Below are 20664 nucleotides of genomic sequence, written 5' to 3'. Positions count from 1 at the left end.
GCTTTCATAGGTAACGTTCGTTAATTTAATTCCAAGCTAACACATTATTATAAACAGGGCGGGTACGTACGTCGTGTCAACTATTTAATTAGTTCTCATTCTTCTACTATATATAACATGACTGACTATAATACGTTTTGTCATAGTCGATCGAGCACACTTCGTGACCAGCTTAAAAGTTGGTAATTCCCAAAACTAGATGATTCTCCCCAAAAAACAAAAGCTGGTCTATATTTGGCCTGTTTGGAATTCTGCTATTCATGTCAATTCCTCGAATTTTTTGCACTAAATCATCTTCTGCGCTACTACAATCTCCATTCTTCGATTAATGCAATATTTATCTGATTGCCTGTTTGTTATATTCTCTCTTTCCTTCCCACATTACAAGCTGTGTGAATCCCCATCCTGTCCTAAAGATGGAACAGCTTATAGAAGTGTCTTGTGGATCTTGATTTAAATGACAATCATTATTAGTCATGAGAGACATATGAAAATTCCCTCTTGATGTATATGACTTACTATCTCGATTGAGTCTGAAGAGTTATCTCGTGTTTATGATGTGATTATTGCATTTTGCACTGTCATTAAGCACAAGATTCTCGAACTTGAGCTTACTCTTTGGCCTGACCATCAAATCTTTTGCGTTGCCTGGCAAAATACTAGTTGTTTTGAAGGTGTCAAAGGGTAGTGTTACTTGTAATCCACCTACAGCAAGGCGTTCCCCATGCCAAGTTCCTTTTTGTTTCAGTTGAGTATCCTGATGGTGATTCATTCGCAAAGCTTTGACTTTAAAGGAAGTCTTGGACTTGTAGTTTCCAGTAATTAAAGAAAATAAAATTAACCAAATAAGAATAGATTTCGACAGTGGCTGTTATCTTTTAAACAAAATAAAAGGGAACACTTGCAGAAGTGAAAGGAAATAAAGAACTCAGTTGTAAACTAAATTTGCACGTGCACCAGTACATTTATCGAGTAATGTCATGTTTATTTACTTGGAATGAAATAATGAGAGAGAGAGAGAAATGGTATGAAAGAAAAGATTTATTACCTGTTTACAATCCATATTGAATCAGAATAGGAATGTCGCTCATTTTCCGTCAATTCTTAACATATATGGCTATGCTTTTACTGGATCAGAAAGCCTAAACCACCATGTCGATCCCACTTTCCAGACTTCAAAATCTGATTTGTCTTTAGGGGGGCGGGACTTGTTCCTGAACCAAATTTCACTTATAAACCCGAGTAATTTCTCATGCTTGAACCCATATATATATATTGATCAAATAAGAAAACCGTTCATTGAAATTAAGAAAGGTAAGTCCTAACTAATCATCTCCTTGAACCAATCCGGCCCATCTTCGACACAGGAGAAGACATTATCCTCGTTACTGATTTTGGCCTCTTGCTGCTTTTGGGGCTTCGATTGCCACACAGGCATTTCATGACAATAATCAAAAAAGTACAATCCCCAAATCAATATGAAGCTACGTGGCCAAAAGGGCATCAGCATACCAAGTCACTTTTGGGACTAATAGTTATTACTGGCTATAGCTTGTACAAGTAGAAGATAAGAACTAATTTTTCTTTACCACAACTAGAAACTTTAAAATGGCATCAACTTGTAATCCAACGTAACAAAGGAAAGCTACCATAGGCATAATCTAACTAAAACATAAGATAGCGCCGAGTGAGAATCACCTAGCAATATGTAACTTTTCAACAGAACTGGAGATCGCATAAGGCTTATTACTTACTGGCAGAAGGTTCCTCATATCCCCCCACACAATTTGAACTAGCACTTTAAGCATAAGAACAAAGGAGGCAGCTGAATTTGTTACATCGCATAGAACATATATAAGGACCTACAATACCGGGGGGGAGGAGGGGAATAGATCAAGTATGAGAACAGTTCTGGTAAGTACAAGTGTACAACAAATGTAACTAAAACCATAACAATCAATAAACCAAAACATACCAAAATTGATATGAAGCTAACAACACATACTGAAGGCCAAAAGGCTAACAATAACAATGCATTTTATGGAACAATATCAGCAAAATGAATCAGCTATCTACCTGGTGCAAGCAGTTATAAGATGGAAATAACTAACCGACTCCTCGGGTGCTTCACAACAAATTGTAGTCATGTTTCCTTAAAGTCTAAAATCTATGGAGACAATCATGTGGCATACAAATGACACATGCTTCCTATTCTAATCCTATATAGAAGACATCATTTGTAATCATGCTGGAGCTCCAAATCATAGATGGCAAATTGAACCCTGATACTTCAGCAACTTACACATGAGCAAACAAAAACTGCAAATAAGTGAAATAACTAGCTCCCTAAGCTTTCACAAAATGTCAATTCTCTGTGCTTGAGAATTTTCACCAGATGTTAAGAATTCCTCAACTTCTTTCACCACATCTCCAACAAAAACAGTTGAGATTTGAAAATAAGAATGAATCAATTACATCGCTGTCAAAACCTTATAAGAATTAGAGACAAAACAAAAACACTAAACATCCTAGAAATTTTTTATTTTATTTTATTTATTTTTAAATACCAACCCTCTTCAATTGTAAGAGCTAGCATTCAGTCCAACAAAGATGAAGAATGTAGAAGGGTCTCTGTTGTAGGCCTTGATAAAGTTCTTTTATTTATGAGTTTTGAGCAAAGAGTCCATGGGATTTGAAAGGTCTTGTAACTAGAATCACGCTCATGATAATACTACTATAGATCAAACCACCAAAATAATAACAGGAGTGATATTACCATATACTTTAACACACATATCAATGATTAAGATCTAAGTATCATAAATACTGGCCAAACTCCCAATGTACCGATAATAATCCAGCTGTTCAAAGATGCATAGGACTCGCGGAAGCTTAACCTAATCGCTTCTTGAGAGTTTAGCACTTACAATGAGAATTTACATCACCCAAACCTTAGAATAAAGATAATAATTGTACATAACCCTTTATCTTGGTGCCGCATGAAGCCAACTGAGACTAAGAGAGCCTATTGAAAGTCTTACTCTTCAGATTATGCGACGTGACCTTTGCAGTATGCTTAATAACATTAGTGGTCTTTTCTATCCCAAACTAGAGGATGTGTAAAACACCTATATTAAACTGCAGAGGCAAAATTTCTGCTTCAGAAAAAAAGCAGTCTAGCTATACACTACATTCAGCATCTCAACTTGGCTGGTGTAATAAGCAAATCTAAAGTACCAAAATATGCACAATTATCTAAAGCCAACAATCCACCCCAATGAGGATCTTGGTGCGCACCCTTACTTGAAGTATGACAATCACAAAACACAGCTAGTCCACTTATAAGTTTAAGATACTATTAGATTGATGAGGCAAACGAAATTAGTTAATACCAAACATTCTTAGTTTCCACAAGTAAAAGCTGAACAGAGAAAAGAGATCGAAATACGATTACCATTTACACACAAGCCAAAGTCTCCATATATTGATAGGCATCTCTCCATCCAACCAGCAAAGGTATGAACAAATCACAGAGTGTCTTACAGCTCTTATCCCTGATGTCATAGGAGATGAACTTATAACCTATGCGCAGCACAAGAACAGGATTCTGTTCCTCGTTTTCCTCTGCATCAAGAAAGAAAAATGGACGACAGGATGCAGCAGGAGTATAAGGAAAGTCGGGAGTCATGAGATTAAGATCAACCCGGTACTTGACAAACCAGCCAGAGTAGTCCTTCCCCATCTCCAGCACATGAAGCTTGTTTAGATCACTCCCATACATTTCAATAAGATGCAAACGGCCACCAGACTCCCCAAAACACATGCATTCCTTCTCCACCGAAAAACCGGGCTCATCCACCACTCCATAATGCCCTTCATCTATGTCATAGTGAACCAACCAACAAAACGTGCTGAGCCAATGAATCCTCCCATTGCAGTATACACCGGGTAGGAACTTACCAATTGATGGAAACCACATATGAGTAGACCCACCAGCCCTCCAGGTTCGAGTACGAGACGAATATATCTCAATCTCAATCTCCAGATGCAATGAAGGAATGGTACCGGAGCCCGAAACGCAAACCACATTATAATGAAGCGATTTGGAAGGATCAAAAGCCAATGCAACACTCAAGAGCCTTGTGGGTACGGGTTTAGGAGAGGGAGGTGGAAGAGCTATTTCCGAGAATCGGCTAGTTGTGGGATTGACAACATAGAATTTGCTGGGGATTGTGAATTCATCTGTAGAGGAACAACACAAGAGCAAGCCATTGCAGGACTGAAGAATCTGGAGGCCCTGCGGGTCGGGGATGAAATCGAGAGGTTTGGATGGGTTTGGATTGGTGTTTGGAAGGAGGGAGATGAATTGGGGGTCTGTTGTGGCGGTTCTGCTTAAGAAGAAGGCGGAGGGGAATTTAGGGATTGGGTTTCGGAGGGTGTGGGAGTCGCAGAATTTGGGGCTGGAGATGAGAGAGAGCCAAAGCTTAGAGACGCATTTGAAGCGGGTGAGTGATTTAGCTGGTAAGCGCAGGAGAAGCTGTTTGAGGAGGTCTTCGTTGTGACCAACTGTTTCTGCTGCTGCTATGCTACTCTGCATTTTCCGTTTGCTTCGCTCCGATAAGTGTGAGGACTCCAAAGATATCTTAATTCTTCACCTTCTTGTACCTTTATTTAGAGGAAGAGGTCAACCTGTTTTTATAATTCAGCAAGCAGTATCACACAGTACACTGATGGCAAGCAGTATCACACAGTACACTGATGGGGTCGAGAGAAAGAGCAATATTTGAGAGTACCTAAAACCTTATTCTAAAACAAATAGGACAGAAAGAGCAATCTTTAAGAGTACCTAAAACCTTATTCTAAAACAAATAGAACCCAGCACATCTAGAGTAAGCACATATTTTAGGAAGTCCATGACACTATTCTAACAAAAATCTAACCAAGCAACTGATTTTTGCAATCTAGTTGTGTATTTAGTAAAATATTAAAATGAGAAATTAAATGTGTGGTATATTGAGTAGGGGGTGTGTATTTAGTAGCTAGGGGTGTGCATTTAATACTTCTCTTAATTTAAAAGTTATTGCAGACAAAAAAAAAAACTATTGTCGAAGGGATAAAGTTGTGGTACGTTAAGATTTCTCATATTCATGTAATATTTACCGCTTTGAGGACTCATATAGTAACTAGAAAAAAATTCCTCATTAAAATAAATAGGTCAATGTTAGAGTAAAGTAGTTAACTAAAAAAAAAAGTCCTCATTAAGGTAAATTACAAGACCCTCGTTAATTAGATTCTCATTTGAGTAAAAATTGGTATTGTAGAGTATGTTTTCATTTGAGTAATTAAGTCCTAAAAATGTTAATTGTATGTATGTCATATGTTAAGCTATGGTAGAATTTTCCCTGTTGAAGAACCAAAAAGTAAGTGTGTACGAACTGAAAAGCTACTATCATTCTTCAGAAAAGTTATTGTCATTTATCAAAAAAGTCAATATTATGTTTTGAAAAGGTCTTGCTAAATAACTGAAAAATTATTGTCATTTTCTAAAAAAGTTAATGTTATTCATGATAATTCTTTGAAAAGTTCTTAGCATATTTCGAATAGATATTGTTGACAAACCAAAAAGCTACTCTCGATGAACTGAAAAACTAATACCGAAGAACCGAAAAGCTACTGTTAACCAAAAAGCTACTCTCGTGAGCTGAAAAACTATTACTAGAGAACCGAAAAACTATTGACTTTTTCTTAAACCAGCCCCGACCCGGTCGAGTTGCGACTTGAAAAGGCACTTCCAAATAATTTGTTAGGATTTTGCAAACCACACAACTAAATAAACTCTCAATTCATGGTTAGTGAATTGTGATTTTTTATTTAAAATAACGGACATAGTAGAAGTCAAACATCAGTTAAAAGGGTTTTTATCATGAATAGGAGTCTGAACTTATATGAACCAGGCAAAATAATACCCGGACTATAAAAGTGATCAATTAGGTACTTAGACTCTAAAGTTCATACTATTAAGATAATATCCATTAGAATTCCGTCAAATCTTTGTTAAATAAAGGACAAATAAGACTTTTGACCTTCTATTCACATGGAATTCACTTTTATAGCCCTTAATAACACTCAGCAACCTAGTTTAAGCCAAAACTTAGAAATTCAGACCGCTGGCCTCAAAGTCTAGTAAGGACGTTTCAAATGAAACCATGGAGTTCAAAGCGAATCCTTGAGCAAAGAAATACTATGGGAGATCAAAATATTATTGAGACACTCGTCATCACTATGGCCTCCTATACATAAACCTAAGGGTAATGCCTCTACCTCTTTTCTGATTATGCGTACAAACAGTGGCGGATCCAGGATCCTAAATTTGTCTAGTCTCATCATTTACAAAAATTTTAGAATTTTTCTATATATATATTTTTTTGAGGTTTGGAACTCAGTGGGAGGTTCATCCTCACGCTCTTGTTATTTTCAATCAAAACATACAACAGGGGAGGACATAAAACCAAACCCCGTCAATTAAAAACTGTAAGCATAAATTTGTTGTACAACAACAATGAACTAACTAAAGAGTACTACATACAGGTTTTACAATATAAATAGGAACGGTATAAATGCAACAAGTTGAGCACTTGAGTTAACCTCGAAACTACAATCATGTGAATCCAACCAGTCTCCAAAGTCTTTTTGCCTTTAAACTGCAACTGTTTTTGCCAACTTCCCTTGCATCTCAACCTACAAAAGAAAATAGTTCGCTTATTAATAACATGTAAGATTGCATGTGTACTTTTGTGCTCTGCTGTTCTTTACATGGATGATGACATTTGATGTAATAACCCGAAAATTAGTGTCAACTATAGAACACTATATTATTAACTATATTCGAAAAATCTTTGTTATTGAGCTCAAGACTCTCATCTATGTTATATTTTTTTGATGCATGTCATTTTAGTACTAATTATTGTAATTTTTTTTTACCTTAAGAAATCACTAAAGTTCTTTACTTATTACTTTGGGTAAATGTGCATATGGATATGTGTGTGTTACATACATATATATATATATATATATATTTAGCAAGTGGATTTATGCTTTCTTTCTGTTATTACTTTTTCTTAATTTTATCTTACCTTTTAATCATTTAACCTAAATAGTAATTAGTCACTCACCTTATAATAATTTGTCACTTACTTATTTTATGCTTAATTCTAGCCTATTTAAGCATATGATCTGATCATACTTCCTACAAGCTTGAAGATCAAATGCAAAATTGATCTAAAACTCCCTTAGTTGAAGAGAAAACTCAACTAGAAGTTCCTCACACAAATCCTTCACCCTTTCTCTCTTAAGAAGTTCCCTTTTGTGAAAGAAGTCCAAAGTTTGATCACAAGACCTTCTGAGTTCCTTAAGTAAGTACATGAATACATTTTTATGTTCTTTTGTCTTTAAGATTTATCAAACTACATAATCAATGATAAGATGGAAAAAGATCTGCTTTGCTGCAAACCAGTATTTTCGTATATAAAAAAATCTGTTTTGTCAAAACTAATTACAGTATTAAATTCCTCATCAAAAGTTCTTCAATTTAGGCTTTTGAATCACTAAAAAAGTTTAAGAAATGAAGAAGTTATGGCTAATCAAAGTTTTCAACTTTTAAACTTGCTGGAAATCTCATACAGCCATCACAACTTCATAAATTCATATCTCCCTCATTTCTTACCCATTTTCTACAAACTTTATATCAATTTAAAGCTTAGGACTTCTACTTCTGATCTGGAGAGTTTGAGAAGTAATGGTAATTTTACACTGTACGTAAAGACTTAGATATCAAAGGACAGTATCAAAAATATCGGTTTCTGCTGACAGGACCCGCCCCGGTTTTCACCCTGAAATCCGAAGAGGCCCTGCGGGGCCCACTTTAGAAGAAATTCTACCAAAAATTTGACAGAATTTCCCCTAAAAATGGACAACCCAACACCTGTAGAAAAACATCCACACTTCTAAATCATCCATCCTTATTCTCCTGGAGCCACCCTGCTCCCTATATCACAACATCTCACAAATCTCATTTCATAAACAATTCTGAATTTAAGAATATTAATCTCATAGGTTATCAGAGCAATCTAATATACAGGCGAACAAGAAAATAGAAAGCCAGATAAATGACCGATGCTTTATATAATGCGGAAGCTATGACAGCTATGCCTCAACCCCAAGTACGCTCGACCTCAAGCTAAACTGGCCTGCAAACTGGGCATTTAAAACCGAAGGGCCCAGGGGAAAACATTTAAAATCCGTTAGAGTGAGTGGACGAAAAATAAGTAATTTCAAATGAATAAGTAAAACTTAATGCTTTCCCAAGTTATTCTCTAAAACCTCGCATGCAGTAACAATCTTGGAAATACTTTTAATCATCCTCTTTACTGAAATCTCAATCGCGTAACAAGAACATCTTGAAGTCTCTTAAAATCTCATCCTCAATCCTTATAAAAACATGATTTTCATGAGGCTCGTTTGATGACTAGAAAGGACTGCTGTCTAGTCATCTCATGCCATCTAGGAGGGACTGCCACCCAGATGACGCATCGGAAGGGTCTGCCAACCGGAATAGGAGGCGGTGGATAGATGGGACTGCCAACTAGCCACATGTAGTAGACGGGACTGCCGACTAACCACAGGTAGTAGACGGGACTGCCGACCAACTACCTCATGTCATCTGGAAGGGACTGCCAACCAGGTGACGCATCGGAAGGGTCTGCCAACCGGAATAGGAGGCGGTGGATAGATGGGACTGCCAACTAGCCACATGTAGTAGACGGGACTGCCGACTAACCACAGGTAGTAGACGGGACTGCCGACCAACTACCTCATGTCATCTGGAAGGGACTGCCAACCAGGTGACGCATCGGATGGGACTGCCAACCGAGCTGTAGTCTGGAAGGGACTGCCAACCAGACCATTACCTAGAAGGGACTGCCAACTAGGTAAGATACGCATGCGCCAAAACTGGCCTCCTTAATAAACTGAATAGCCTCCTCAAGAAACTGAAAATAACCGCTTTCAATTACTTGCTTTCGGAAAGAAACTCGGTATTACTTCAATAAATCAATAATAATTCACCGAAAGCATAACTCAGGATTAACTCACTAAATCAAACCTCAATATCTCAATAAATCCTCGAAAGCATAAAATCAAATACTCTGTAAATCAATAAATGCCTTCGGAAGAAAACTCAATGTAACTTCAAAGCTGATAAGTACGGAGCTCAAAGCTCAATAAATCTCGATAAATCAATCATGCTCAAATATGCGATGAAACATTCGTACTCGTGAATCCTCATAATATTTTCTGAATCAGTCACTTCCCGAAAATCATTCCTCAATTCAATAACTCATGATTGACTATCTCAATAATCTACTAAAAGCCCTCGAGAAGGAATTTCAATACTAATCTCGTAATCCATAAATAAATCTCGATAAACTAAATCTCAAATATTCAAAACATAATTAAATCTCAATTGGAAGAAAATAATAATAATACTGCATGCGGAATTAATTTAAAAACAAATGTCCACTCACAGTACTATTGGCAACCACGCAAACGAGTTCCTTCATCTAACCGTAGCTCGCGACATTGCCCTGTACACAATTATATTTCCGTAAACGGCAATCCGATAAAATAATTACGAACTTAAACGAAATCCGAAAATCCCTATCTCCAATACTTCTCAAATTCAACCCAAATCTCTTCCACAATTCTAATTCCTCAATTTACATATTCCATAATGAAAACGAGGGAAATCCGGCCGTCGGATTTCCCATAATTCCACCACAAAACTCCAAACTTTGAAAATTCACAAACAATTCCAAACTCCTCCAAAATTCACCAAACTTCATATATAAGCTCTATGATAATTATAGAATTTAACTAGCTAAAAATTGAAATTTATAAACTACCCTAGCCGCCGCTACCGCCGCCCACAGTGGCGGCGCCGCCGCCACCATCTCCGATGGCCACCAAAATTTGACAGTAGCACCTTCTCAACACACTGATTCAACTTCTCAACTACAACATTCCCAAATAACAATTAAAAACGGCCGAAATCGATCAATGAACAAAAACCCAGAAATCCTCAAGAACCCTAGAATTTCAATTCGTCGATTCGGCATCTACACAACAAATCGTGATACAAGGCCATAGGGGAAATGATCAGTGATGAAAACCGAACCTTCGACGGAAAAATGGGGACCGGAGGTGGCCGGAATCGCCGGAAATCGGCAAAAGTTCCAAACTGCAGCCGGTGGGGTTTTGGCTTCGATCCGTGGTTTTCCGGCCAAATCGTGGAAAACCAAGGTTGCTAGGGTGCTCAGAGGGAGGAGGCGCTCCTCTGGTGACCGGTGACACGCCGGTTGGTGGCCGGAATCGCCGGAAATCGGTGGGAGGAGAAAAATCGCCGAACCGGAGAAGAGAGAGCTCGGGGGGGAGGAGAGAGAAAGAGGAAGGGTGGGTTTCCGGAAATGGAAACCTACCCGGGGTAACTTTCTATTTTAATCAAAAATTACCATGAACAGTAACTTCACATTTTTGGCCATAACTCTCACATACAAAGTCCGATTTTTACGTACCACATATGCACGCGCTCGGTTTAACGTCCTCTACAATCTTCATGAAGGAAAATTTCTCAAATTTTGACCCAAACAAAAAGTCAACTTTTAGGGCCCCCTAAAAGCATTGAAACGACAGTAAAAGTGAAAGTAAAAGTTGTTTACCGTCCAAATGACTAGTAACCCGGTGAATTCGGGTTCGAGACGTCACATCTGCACTGTTATGGATCTTCACCATTTCTGGACTATATCACTCTGATTTGGACTACATGACTTATTCCATTGGATTCCTTGTGAAAAACCCTTTGAAGTGGTGTACTCATTTGACTAATTCGGACTTGTGATGGACAACATAACATATTTTGAAGTTTGATGACTCTAATCGGAGAAACATGAACATGGTTGATGAACTTCAATGGATTTGGACATAAGGACTGAAATACTAACTATAATTTAATTTTGTTAAATTGTTTATAGTTACTTATTTAATGTTTGTGCTTTATTATTACCTATTTTACTTGATTTCAATTATGTATAAGCTTCTTTTTAATGTTTATACTAACTATAATTTAATTTTGTTAAATTGTTTATAGTTATTTAATGCTTGTGCTTTATTATTACCTATTTTACTTGATTTCAATTATGTACAAGTTTCTTTTTAATTATGTTGTTTGCTAGTGAATTTATTTATTTGTGATATACAATTATGTTATACATGTTTTCATATGAGATTATTCCTAAGTATATGTATCTATATGTGTGTATACATATACATATATACAATCTATAATTTATAAAGATTGTATGTTGTGAATTTGATTATGTCTGAAAAGTACAATTGTGAAGCCGGGTGATTTCAACAACCCCGTGCTTAAGTGAATTACTGGTAAATGTGTTTTGGTGCTTCGTGGTTGTGCTTCGTGGTTGTTAAGCTGTGGGCCCTAGTCCCTTCAGATAGTGCACTATTATACTCTTAGGAAGTGTGCTTACTTTGAGTATACATGCCTTAGTTGTGTCTTTGGTATGCTGCGGCTTACCCGTACTTTGGGAATAGTACGTCGGTCCCTAGTACGTGGATTTGTGATTTGATACCAGTCAACCTGGTTTTCCCGTGTTTTGGGTATAGTACGTCGGACCCTAACACGTGGATTTGTGATTTGTTACCAGTTAATCTGAAAATTCACTAAAAAGAGAAGTGTACTTATGTTATTTTGATCAAATATCTATCTATGATATATTTTGAATATGTGAAGGTGTTAGTAAAAAAAGAATCAAGCATGTGTTGCTTTAATGTTATTTCACATATTAATGTTGCAATATTTGTTGGTTGTGATCAAGCATGTATTGCTTTAATGTTATTTCACATATTAATGCTGCAATATTTGTTGGTTCAATAAGGAGATGTGATTAAGTGATTTATTACCAGTCTCATAAACCATTCACACGAATGAATATATTTGTATATATGTGTGTATGTATTGTGTGTATATATATACATATTTAAGAATTTTGTATGAACATATAAATGGTTCTTGGTACATTTTAACTTGGTTGTTCAGTTTTGATTTCTTATAAGACACATTAATATAAGAATGTAAGTTGTGTACTTACTGGGCTTGTGTTGCTCATGATGCTACACCTTCTTGTTTTCAGGTATTGAGTAGATGCTTGGGAAAACGGGATGAACCTACTAGATAAAATAATATTTTTCTACTACTATTTCTAGTGAATACCTGTACTGATTCGAATTTTGCTTAACTTTGGTTATGTAAATATTTTACCGATATGTGCTTTCTAATAAAAGTACTATTCAAACATGTATATAATTTCTTTTACTTCCTGTTGATTTATTCAAGAAGAAAATTTTATTTGTTTTGACTCACGTCACAAATTCACGAGCCATATTTCAATACAATATTGGCCTTGGATTTGGGGGCGTGACATTTGAAGCCAAATACCATGAATTTAAAGATATGTAAAAGAAATCTCAAACCTAGAAGTTGTATGAAGAAAAAGAAAACAAGAAGACAAACTTGTTAGACATAAGTAAATCACAACAACTAATAAGGCCTGAAAAGAACTTCAAAATATAAAACCTAGATGGAAAATAACATCGGTCTATCAAGCAATAATCAAGCACTTGTTCTAAAATGATCATTGTTATGTATCTATCTACTTATTTAGAGATGCCAACAATTAAACATTTTCCTTGTACCTTGGACGTTGCTACATATCCTAGCAGTGGACAACACTGGTGTACTGCATAGAGAAGTCGTTAAAGCAACCAACTTCAATGTCAAGGTTTTCCAAGTTGAAATTTGTAAGATCTTTTAGCCAACCAACTTTTATCTAGAAACAAATACCGACAACAATAACGGTTAGTTACTTTGATGAAAATTAGCAGCAGCAACTCAGGGATCAAAGTTGTCAAAGAAGGATTGCAGCTGTAGTTCCATTACCTGCAAAGTTGAAGCATAAGACGAAGACCCAGAACGGCAGAACACAAAATGTCAAGTCCTATAATCAAAAAGGTCAAGACCCAAAATCAAACAAACTAACTAACAAAAGCAACTCCAATTCTCCAAATCAAACAAAAAAAAGCAAAAGAACAACTTGTGCTTGTGATTCTATGATCCCCAAATCAGACTTTAAATCTCCAAATTACCAGAACGGCTCGGGGTCATTGCCGGACGTCATGGACTCACGGGTTCACGGTGATTTCTGATGGGGGTCTATGGGTTCAAGTGTTCAACTAAGCAGCAACTGATGTGCCGCACTGCCGTCAAGGAGACCCGAGGACTCGAGTTAGTCGAGTAGCTGCATATAATTTTTTTTTCTTTGGACTAGAATGGGCTGAAGAGAAATATACATATACTTACGGGTTTTTGGGCCAAAATCATGTCTAGGCTATAGCCCAAACAACCTACCATGTGGTTATGCCCCTACGTACAAATAGGGCTGTCAATGGGTCGTGTCGGGTTGGGTTCGTGTCGGGTTAAGGTATTTGTCGTGTCGTAATATACAAACCCAAACCCAACCCATTTAATAATCGTGTCAAAAATTTAAACCCAAACCCAACCTATTTATTAAACGGGTTATCCATTTCCAACCCGCTTAACCCATTTAACAAATAGGTCATGTCGTGCTAGATAAAATGACCCATTTAAGGGTTAACAATGCGACCCATTTAACTAAAAAAATGCATAAATTGATTGAATTCACTAAAAACTCAACAAGACTAAGAATATAAATAATTATATATATATATATATATATTCATAAATAATTAAATCCAATAATTATAAAGAAAAATATTTCAAATTGTCTAATCCTATGATCAAATACTCCCAACGCCCAAAATTTCAAGAAGAAGTATAGCATAATCGGGTTATACGGGTTCACTTCGTGTTGGCGGGTTGATCCGTGGCCGACCCATTTATTAAATGGGTCATGGCGGGTTGACCCATGGCTGACCCGCTTTTTAATCGTGCGGGTTCAACCCGCTTTATTTCGTGCGGGTTTCGAGTCGTGTTATCGGGTCGTGTCGGAACTGACAGCCCTACGTACAAATCCCAAAGTTCAATAATTATGTCCCAAGTAAAAATTCGAAAGACCCATGGAGTTAATTCTAGACTACAACTCCATTTGAGAACTATCGATTATACTTTGGAAATCTGGGACTGAAAGAGTTGGTCTTGCTGCTGAATGAGCTAATCCATTATGGAGCTTCAAATTCTCTGAAAACAATCTGTACTAAGAGAATGTAGGAATTAAAACATGAATTGGAGTTTGAAATTAAAAATTTGAAGGTGTCTAAAGCAACAAAATAACCAATTTGTTTAACCACAAATTTGTTTTACCGTGTATTGAAATTGAATTAGCAATTTAGCATTATGTGAAAGCAGGAGATGTCTGATATATATTGCCACATGAGAGGTATTCAGATCACATGCGTGACACATGTCTCTATTTAACAGAAATTAATAGAAGTATCTTAATGACTAGACTTTTAAGTCTGAGTACCATCGAGTGCGGTTTTAAAACTTTTGTGAGAGGAAGAGTACAAATTTTTGTGAAAGTTGTACCTATAAGGCTATAATTGTGATTTTACTTTAACCCTTTATGTCTGAAGTTGTCTGCGGAACTGTTTTTTTTTTTTTTTTTTTTCACTTTAGTCTTGTTGCTGGCTTGCTGTTGTTAATCGAATCCGATTTAAGAAAATTCAAACCCTACCTGTAATAGAAACCCTAGTTAAAAACTCTCAAACCTCACTACGGTTATGGCTTACGAAGTCATTGCTCTGATCCCCATCACTATAAAGCCTCAAAAACTTGTGCTTGTTTTCTTTCGTATTAAACCCTTTGAACTTCTTCTCATGGGCTCGTTCGCCGCGACGAATATCGATCTGCAATTGCACATCTCCGAGTGCTTACCGAAAGATTTGATAGTGAAAATCTTGGAGATGCTGTCGATCAAATCCCTAATTCGCTTCACCTGCGTTTCGAAACGCTGGCGCTTCATGATATTGTCCGACCCAAATTTCGCCAAATCCCAATTCCAGATAGCTTCCGAGCAGCAAACCGTAAGTCGCAGAGCCCTCTGCGAAGCTCATGAATCTGACTGTGAATCCCTAGACTTTGAGAAACCGATGGATTCCAGAAAGGTTAGGTGCCCATTCAAGCAACCGGGCCGTCGTGTCAGAATACTGTGCTCCTGCAATGGTTTGGTAGTTGCAGCTCCTAGTAATTCAGATATGTATATCTGGAACCCATCAACTGGCTTCTTCAAGAAATTACCTGACCCAGGTCCTTATGGTTTTGGCTATTTGGCCGCCACTGACGACTGCAAACTTATTGTTAATTTTTTCCGTGGGGAGAAGATAGTAAAGGCTAAGGTATTCTCATCAAGAGCTAACAGTTGGAAAACTATTGAACTCCCTTACTGTCCCATCAATTACCAGGGGATTTTTTTTTAATGAGGCAATTCATTGGCGGAGCTGCGGAGATGGAAATACTTTTGCATTTGACTTGGCAAAGGAGGAGTTCCGAACAATGCCGCTGCCTACTTCTCTTGACTACCACCATGGTGGTCACCATTTTAATATAAGTCTCAGTTCTGTTAGAGGATGCCTGTGTGTAATTGTTCGAAAGACATCACGATAATTAAATTGGTGAGGAATTCACGCGATGTTAAAAAATGTTATTAACATCGATTCCTCAAATTCTGATTTATATGTATATAATTGTCATCGCTTATTGACCGATGTCTACAAATTTTAAAAAACGCGGAAAAGATTAAATTAAATATTTGGACAGGCGGGGAACAAAATTTTTATGCCACCCACACTTGGTAAGTTTTCCCATTCTTTTTGGCGACCCATTTTCATCCTCACTCTATCTCCAAAAGAACTAGCGACCCGTTTTCTGTCTGGCTCTTCCCCGAAACCCTAGCCCTCTCCTCTTTCTCTCCCGTCTGTTCACGGCCACCACCGCCTCCCTCTCCTCCGCTCACTCCCCTACTGTGGTTTTTTATTGTGATTCTATCAAGAAATTGAATGGGTAGCAGGCTCAGATCAAATTTGTAGGTTGCAGAGGTCTTCGCCATTGAAGTTCCCTCCCTTCCCATTTCAGGTTTCATTCATCTCATGTTTCTATTTCTCAAATCTTTTTCTTTTTATTAATTCGGAAAAAAAAAAAAACCAAATGTTCTTGTTGCCAATGATCACCTCTACCTCTGTAACTTCACCATTCTCAACCATGGACTCCGAATCAGGTCCCTCGCCAGAAACCCTAAATTCATCGAATTCTGCGCTAAAGTTCCGAGCTTGATGAGTTTCATTTGCATTTTGCAGTGATTGAGTTTCTGGGCTGCGTTCCTCTGCTTCAGCGCCTACCCAGCTCCTCGCTCAAGAAAATCGCCCAGCTCGTAATTCCAAAGCACTACGGTGAATCCCACAACCTCATTTTTTACTGTGCTATGAAATTTCAATTGTGGTTTTGTGAATAAAGGTTTGAGCTTTTTGGGTTTTTGCAGATAAAGGAGAGTATGTTGTTCGTGAAGGTGAGGATGGGATTTGGGTTTACTTCATTTGGGAAGGAGAGGTTAGTTTTTGTGAGGAGTGAACAGCGCCACTTCTATCTCGCCGTCGACAGACTCCAGTTCAATGTGGTATCTTTATCTCTCTTCAATCTCCTTTATTATATATATACTTTTCAGTCGGAGATGTTGAGGTTATAGTTAACTGAATCTGTGAATTGAATTGAGCATGAGAGATTTATGGACCTGTTGGGCGTAGCAGGAAGGCGTCCCTGTCTTCCAATGGTGGTCTGCTGCAGCTCACGTGACGAGCTCGAAGCCGTCGGCTCTACCGTCACAACCACCCCCTATATCTCTTTATCCCCTCTGGTAGTTTGACACTAGAATGCCCATTATAACATATTTACATATCTATTTCAATGTGTATATATGTTAAGTTCACTAAGTTGTGAAGCTTTGTTGCTTGATTGTTTTTGGAGTGGATAGGTTATCTCTACCTTGTTTATTTTGATTGTTTTCTCAAAACCAAAAACCCTAAAATCGTTTTCTTGTTTATTTCTTTAGTTTCTGTTTTCGCAGGTTTCTGTCCTCTGTTTTCTTTTAATTAATTAGCATAGCAAATGATCTCCAAAATCCCTAAAAATTTACCAGTATCCAGTTTAGTGTGTTCGCTTAGTGTCTATGAAATTTCATTGAAATCGGAGTAGTTTAGGTTAGGTTTTTATTTTTGTTTTGGTTTATGGTCAGAGTCATAGTTAATCTACTTTGTGTTTATTAGTTTAGTTGTTATTCCATCTTCTGTGGGTAATGACCCCTGCTTCCCTATCTTCATTTGTTTATCAGTTGTCAAACTGCTGGGGAGTGGACAATATATCCGTGGATCCACAGAAATTGTAATTCGCTTTCAGATGATGACCAAACTTCGTCCCGTTTCAATACCAGATATTCATCCCGCTAGGTACTCATGCTGCTACTCGTGTTCTTTTGTCTTTAGTAATGCTACAGAAGCACACTTTTCTGGTTGAATTTCCATTAGTCATGTTGGAACTTCTGCTTTTGTCCTTGATATGCTACAAAGATATCGTTTTCCTTACATGGATATCATGTCTTGAAAAGCTTTAATGGATGCTTTAAACTAGTTGTGTCCATGAATCATGAATTTACACTGAAATTCTACGGGTGCTATTGATGGATACTTGGATGGTCTTCATTTTCTTATCACTATGACCTAGAAACATATGAGAATAGTTGCCATCAATTGGTATCCTTGTTGAAACATACCCTCCCAATTTTTTGTTACCGTACTAATACATATTCCTTACACTTTATTTTGATGAACTACAATATGCTCATGGTTTATGCTGAATCTAAATGCTTTTTTTTTCTTTTTCTTTTTTTAATAATTTGAATACTACTTTTACCCTAAAAGTTTCACTTATGCTCTGTGTACTATCAATTTGATGTTCATGCAAGCAGTGCAGGGATTACTGAAGGCTTTTCTATGTGTGGCGGTGACTTTGTTGAGGTTTATAATGATCCAAGCCAAGTAGGTAAGCAAATATGTATGTCATAATGGTACTATTTTTATACTTATATACCGAATTTGATGCTCATGAAATTTAATCTTAATGGCATGGATATTTAATCTGCTTTATTATTATTTTTTTTTTTTTGAAAGGGGTTTGGAACCCAGCCTAGCTGGGAGGCTCAGCCCCACGCCCGGTTTCATTAATCTGCTCTATTTTTATACTCACAAGGAATGGCATGGATTCCTTCTAAAAGTTGATACATGCATGCAACTGCTGCAGGAACATATATGAACTAACCGCTCTATTTATATCTCACGGAGATTATTTGCGACACATATTGGTGCTTGGGATGCGGTTGTGACCTGTTTCTTTATTGATACAGCACACAACATTGTTGAATACATTGAAACCCTATCAAGAATCTTGAAATGAGGCATAAGTTATTCACTCTTTATTCATGTCCTGACATGCTCCAATAAAGAACTAAATCTTTAAACTTGTTTTGTTTTATTTTTTTTAGGATATGTCTATTGAACTGAGTTTGGAGGACGTGAAGAGGGTTGCTTTACATTATGGATTTCATATAGAGGTAATCTCTCATTTTTCATTCTTTTTTGTTTATTAGACATATGGGAACAATTATACATGTATAAATTGACTACTTGTCCATGGACTGCAGAAGGAAAAGACCATTGAGACAACCTACACTACAAATCCCAGATCAATGATGCAAGTAAGTATCCCCAAGTACTGAAGCTTTCCCTTCTTTTTTTTTCCTTTGTTTGTCCCTCTTTTAGTGTATGAGATCTTTGTATTTGTTATCCTTGAGTGCTAGAGGTCATGGATCTAGTGAAGGTCTTTCTGAAACAGACCAAAATTTGAACACAGAACTTAAATATTCCTGCAGCCTTTGGCTTCTGTTAAACTACATTCTCATTTGTGCTCAGTAGTTCAGGCCGGGTCACGTAGTATATTGAGCTGTTCAACATTTGTTATGTTTTCAAAGTGTCTTGTCCTGCTTCTATTCCCGGTACTTACTACTGATAATTCCTTTCATTTCCTATACCGTTGGTTGTATATATTTGAGTGGTAGGAAGATAACCTGATCTGTTTATATTTCTTATGTAGTTCCCATCTTTGGAGAATGTCACAAGACATACTGGAAACTTATGGAAAATAATGGTTGAGAATGATGGTTAGAAGTTAGAACCATCGGCTCTACTCAAGTGAGTTGCTTCTATGTAGGTGATTTTGGGTTCGCAGCATAGCGTACGTGGACATTGCCAAAGCTCAACATGGTAAATTAATTGCTTACTTAAGATGCAACGTGGACAATTGCTTACTACCACTCCCAAAGAGGAGCACTGCAAAGTTGCCAGAATTTCATGTAGTCTTGTTTAATTCATATGGAGCATCTGCTCTCAATTATGTTTGGAGCACTCCTCTAGCTTTTTGACCATTGTCATTTTAGGTGTAAATGTCTCTTATAAATTATAAGGATCATGATCAAAGACATAAATTAATGCAATGCCCCAGTGTTGCAATTACTTTTGAATCATTTTATTTTGAGAAATGTGGATTGAATATCCTAGTAGCAATTACAAATCAGTTAATAATTATAAAAACAAAGTAAATAAGAATTGATATATACAATACTAAAGAATGTAGATTGAATCTTAAATAGTGAGATATATGGAAAATATCCGTGAATCTCACAAATAGCAAGCAAAAGTTCAAAGAATCCGATGTGTGACACGGTATAAAACATCGTTTCTAGTATGAGTAACAATGTTAAAATGAATATTTCTGCTGTTGGACCTATACTTCATTAAGCATTAAATGTCAAAATATGAAGGTTTAACAATATCTAAACACACTAATATGTCATCATAATAACGGTTTTACATCAGTTCCATAAGCTTATTCGATGTCTATTTTTGAACTGGACATCGGTTTTTGACTGATGTCTTTTTTTTTCGTGATCTTTAACATCACCCACTAAGACATCGGATGATTTTCTTTTTAACATCGGTTTCTGGCCGATGTAAAAGGCAAAAATTCTAGTAGTGGCTTCTGATAGTTGCATTGATTTGTGGGTCATGAGAGAGTATGAGGTGATTTGTGGGTCATGAGAGAGTATGAGGTCACGGACTCTTGGACTAAGCTCTATGACTTGAAGGTTTCAGATCAGCGTGAGTGGATAACTGATTTGAGGCCGGTCTTGGCTATGGAAACTAGTATTTTTCTGGGGAAAGGGAGTAGTGATCATTATAGTTATAGGGCGTGTAAGTGGGAGTTGATAAGGAGTGGTCATAAGGAAGAGAAGATTGAGACGTATATGGTTAGAAAGGAGTGCTTTTACGTGATTGCATATGAAGAGTCTACTTTGGCTAAATGATTGATATGAACTGCCTTCAAATTGTGAGTAGTCACTCCTCATTTTCAACCCATCTGTTCTTTATTGTAATTGTTTAGATCAGATTAGTGACTAT

The 20664-nt window shown here is 37.0% G+C and overlaps 3 protein-coding genes across 16 annotated transcripts; 2 read left to right on the top strand and 1 right to left on the bottom strand.

Annotated features, from left to right (window-relative positions):
- Positions 1-1045: 1045 nt before the first annotated feature.
- LOC112202519 (F-box protein At5g07610) lies at positions 1046-4791 on the bottom strand. 3 transcript variants are annotated; one of them, XM_024343528.2, is made up of 2 exons: positions 3455-4791; positions 1046-1214 (listed from the first exon to the last, which is right to left on the bottom strand). In XM_024343528.2, exon 1 carries the CDS (start codon positions 4595-4597, stop codon positions 3458-3460), a length of 1140 nt encoding a protein of 379 aa, XP_024199296.1. In that variant the 5' UTR covers positions 4598-4791; the 3' UTR covers positions 1046-1214; positions 3455-3457. The 3 variants fall into 3 exon arrangements, with proteins under 3 accessions (XP_024199296.1, XP_040375506.1, XP_024199295.1); XM_040519572.1 differs by lacking the exon at positions 1046-1214 and adding an exon at positions 1844-1862; XM_024343527.2 differs by lacking the exon at positions 1046-1214 and adding an exon at positions 1904-3138.
- Positions 4792-14886: 10095 nt separating this feature from the next.
- LOC112163835 (F-box/kelch-repeat protein At3g06240-like) lies at positions 14887-15582 on the top strand. The gene has a single exon (XM_024300088.1). The coding sequence runs from the start codon at positions 14887-14889 to the stop codon at positions 15580-15582; it is 696 nt and encodes a 231-aa protein (XP_024155856.1).
- A 349-nt stretch (positions 15583-15931) lies between these two features.
- Positions 15932-19730, top strand: LOC112166118 (carnosine N-methyltransferase-like). 12 transcript variants are annotated; one of them, XR_005800610.1, is made up of 9 exons: positions 15933-16237; positions 16459-16551; positions 16641-16772; positions 16906-17012; positions 17487-17601; positions 18120-18193; positions 18693-18761; positions 18852-18905; positions 19301-19730. XR_005800610.1 is itself a non-coding variant. In XM_040507142.1 (5 exons), exons 1-5 carry the CDS (start codon positions 16926-16928, stop codon positions 18602-18604), a joined length of 324 nt encoding a protein of 107 aa, XP_040363076.1. In that variant the 5' UTR covers positions 16906-16925; the 3' UTR covers positions 18605-18685. The 12 variants fall into 12 exon arrangements, 1 of the variants encoding a protein (XP_040363076.1); XR_005800609.1 differs by having other exon boundaries at positions 16641-16775; XR_005800605.1 differs by adding an exon at positions 19080-19202 and having other exon boundaries at positions 15934-16237; positions 16641-17012.
- Positions 19731-20664: the final 934 nt, after the last annotated feature.

This window comes from Rosa chinensis, chromosome 5 (assembly GCF_002994745.2).
Source record: "Rosa chinensis cultivar Old Blush chromosome 5, RchiOBHm-V2, whole genome shotgun sequence".
Classification (NCBI taxonomy): Eukaryota; Viridiplantae; Streptophyta; class Magnoliopsida; order Rosales; family Rosaceae; genus Rosa; species Rosa chinensis.
This window is presented reverse-complemented; position numbering and strand designations above follow the sequence as displayed.

Excerpts from the sequence above, each read along its gene's own strand:
- LOC112202519 (XM_024343528.2), bottom strand. The coding sequence starts at position 4,597 with ATGCAGAGTAGCATAGCAGCAGCAGAAACAGTTGGTCACAACGAAGAC.
- LOC112163835 (XM_024300088.1), top strand. The coding sequence starts at position 14,887 with ATGGCTTACGAAGTCATTGCTCTGATCCCCATCACTATAAAGCCTCAA.
- LOC112166118 (XM_040507142.1), top strand. Across the intron at positions 17,602-18,119 it reads CCAGATATTCATCCCGCTAG|TGCAGGGATTACTGAAGGCT; the intron begins GTACTCATGCTG and ends TCATGCAAGCAG. Across the intron at positions 18,194-18,512 it reads TAATGATCCAAGCCAAGTAG|GTGCTTGGGATGCGGTTGTG; the intron begins GTAAGCAAATAT and ends CGACACATATTG.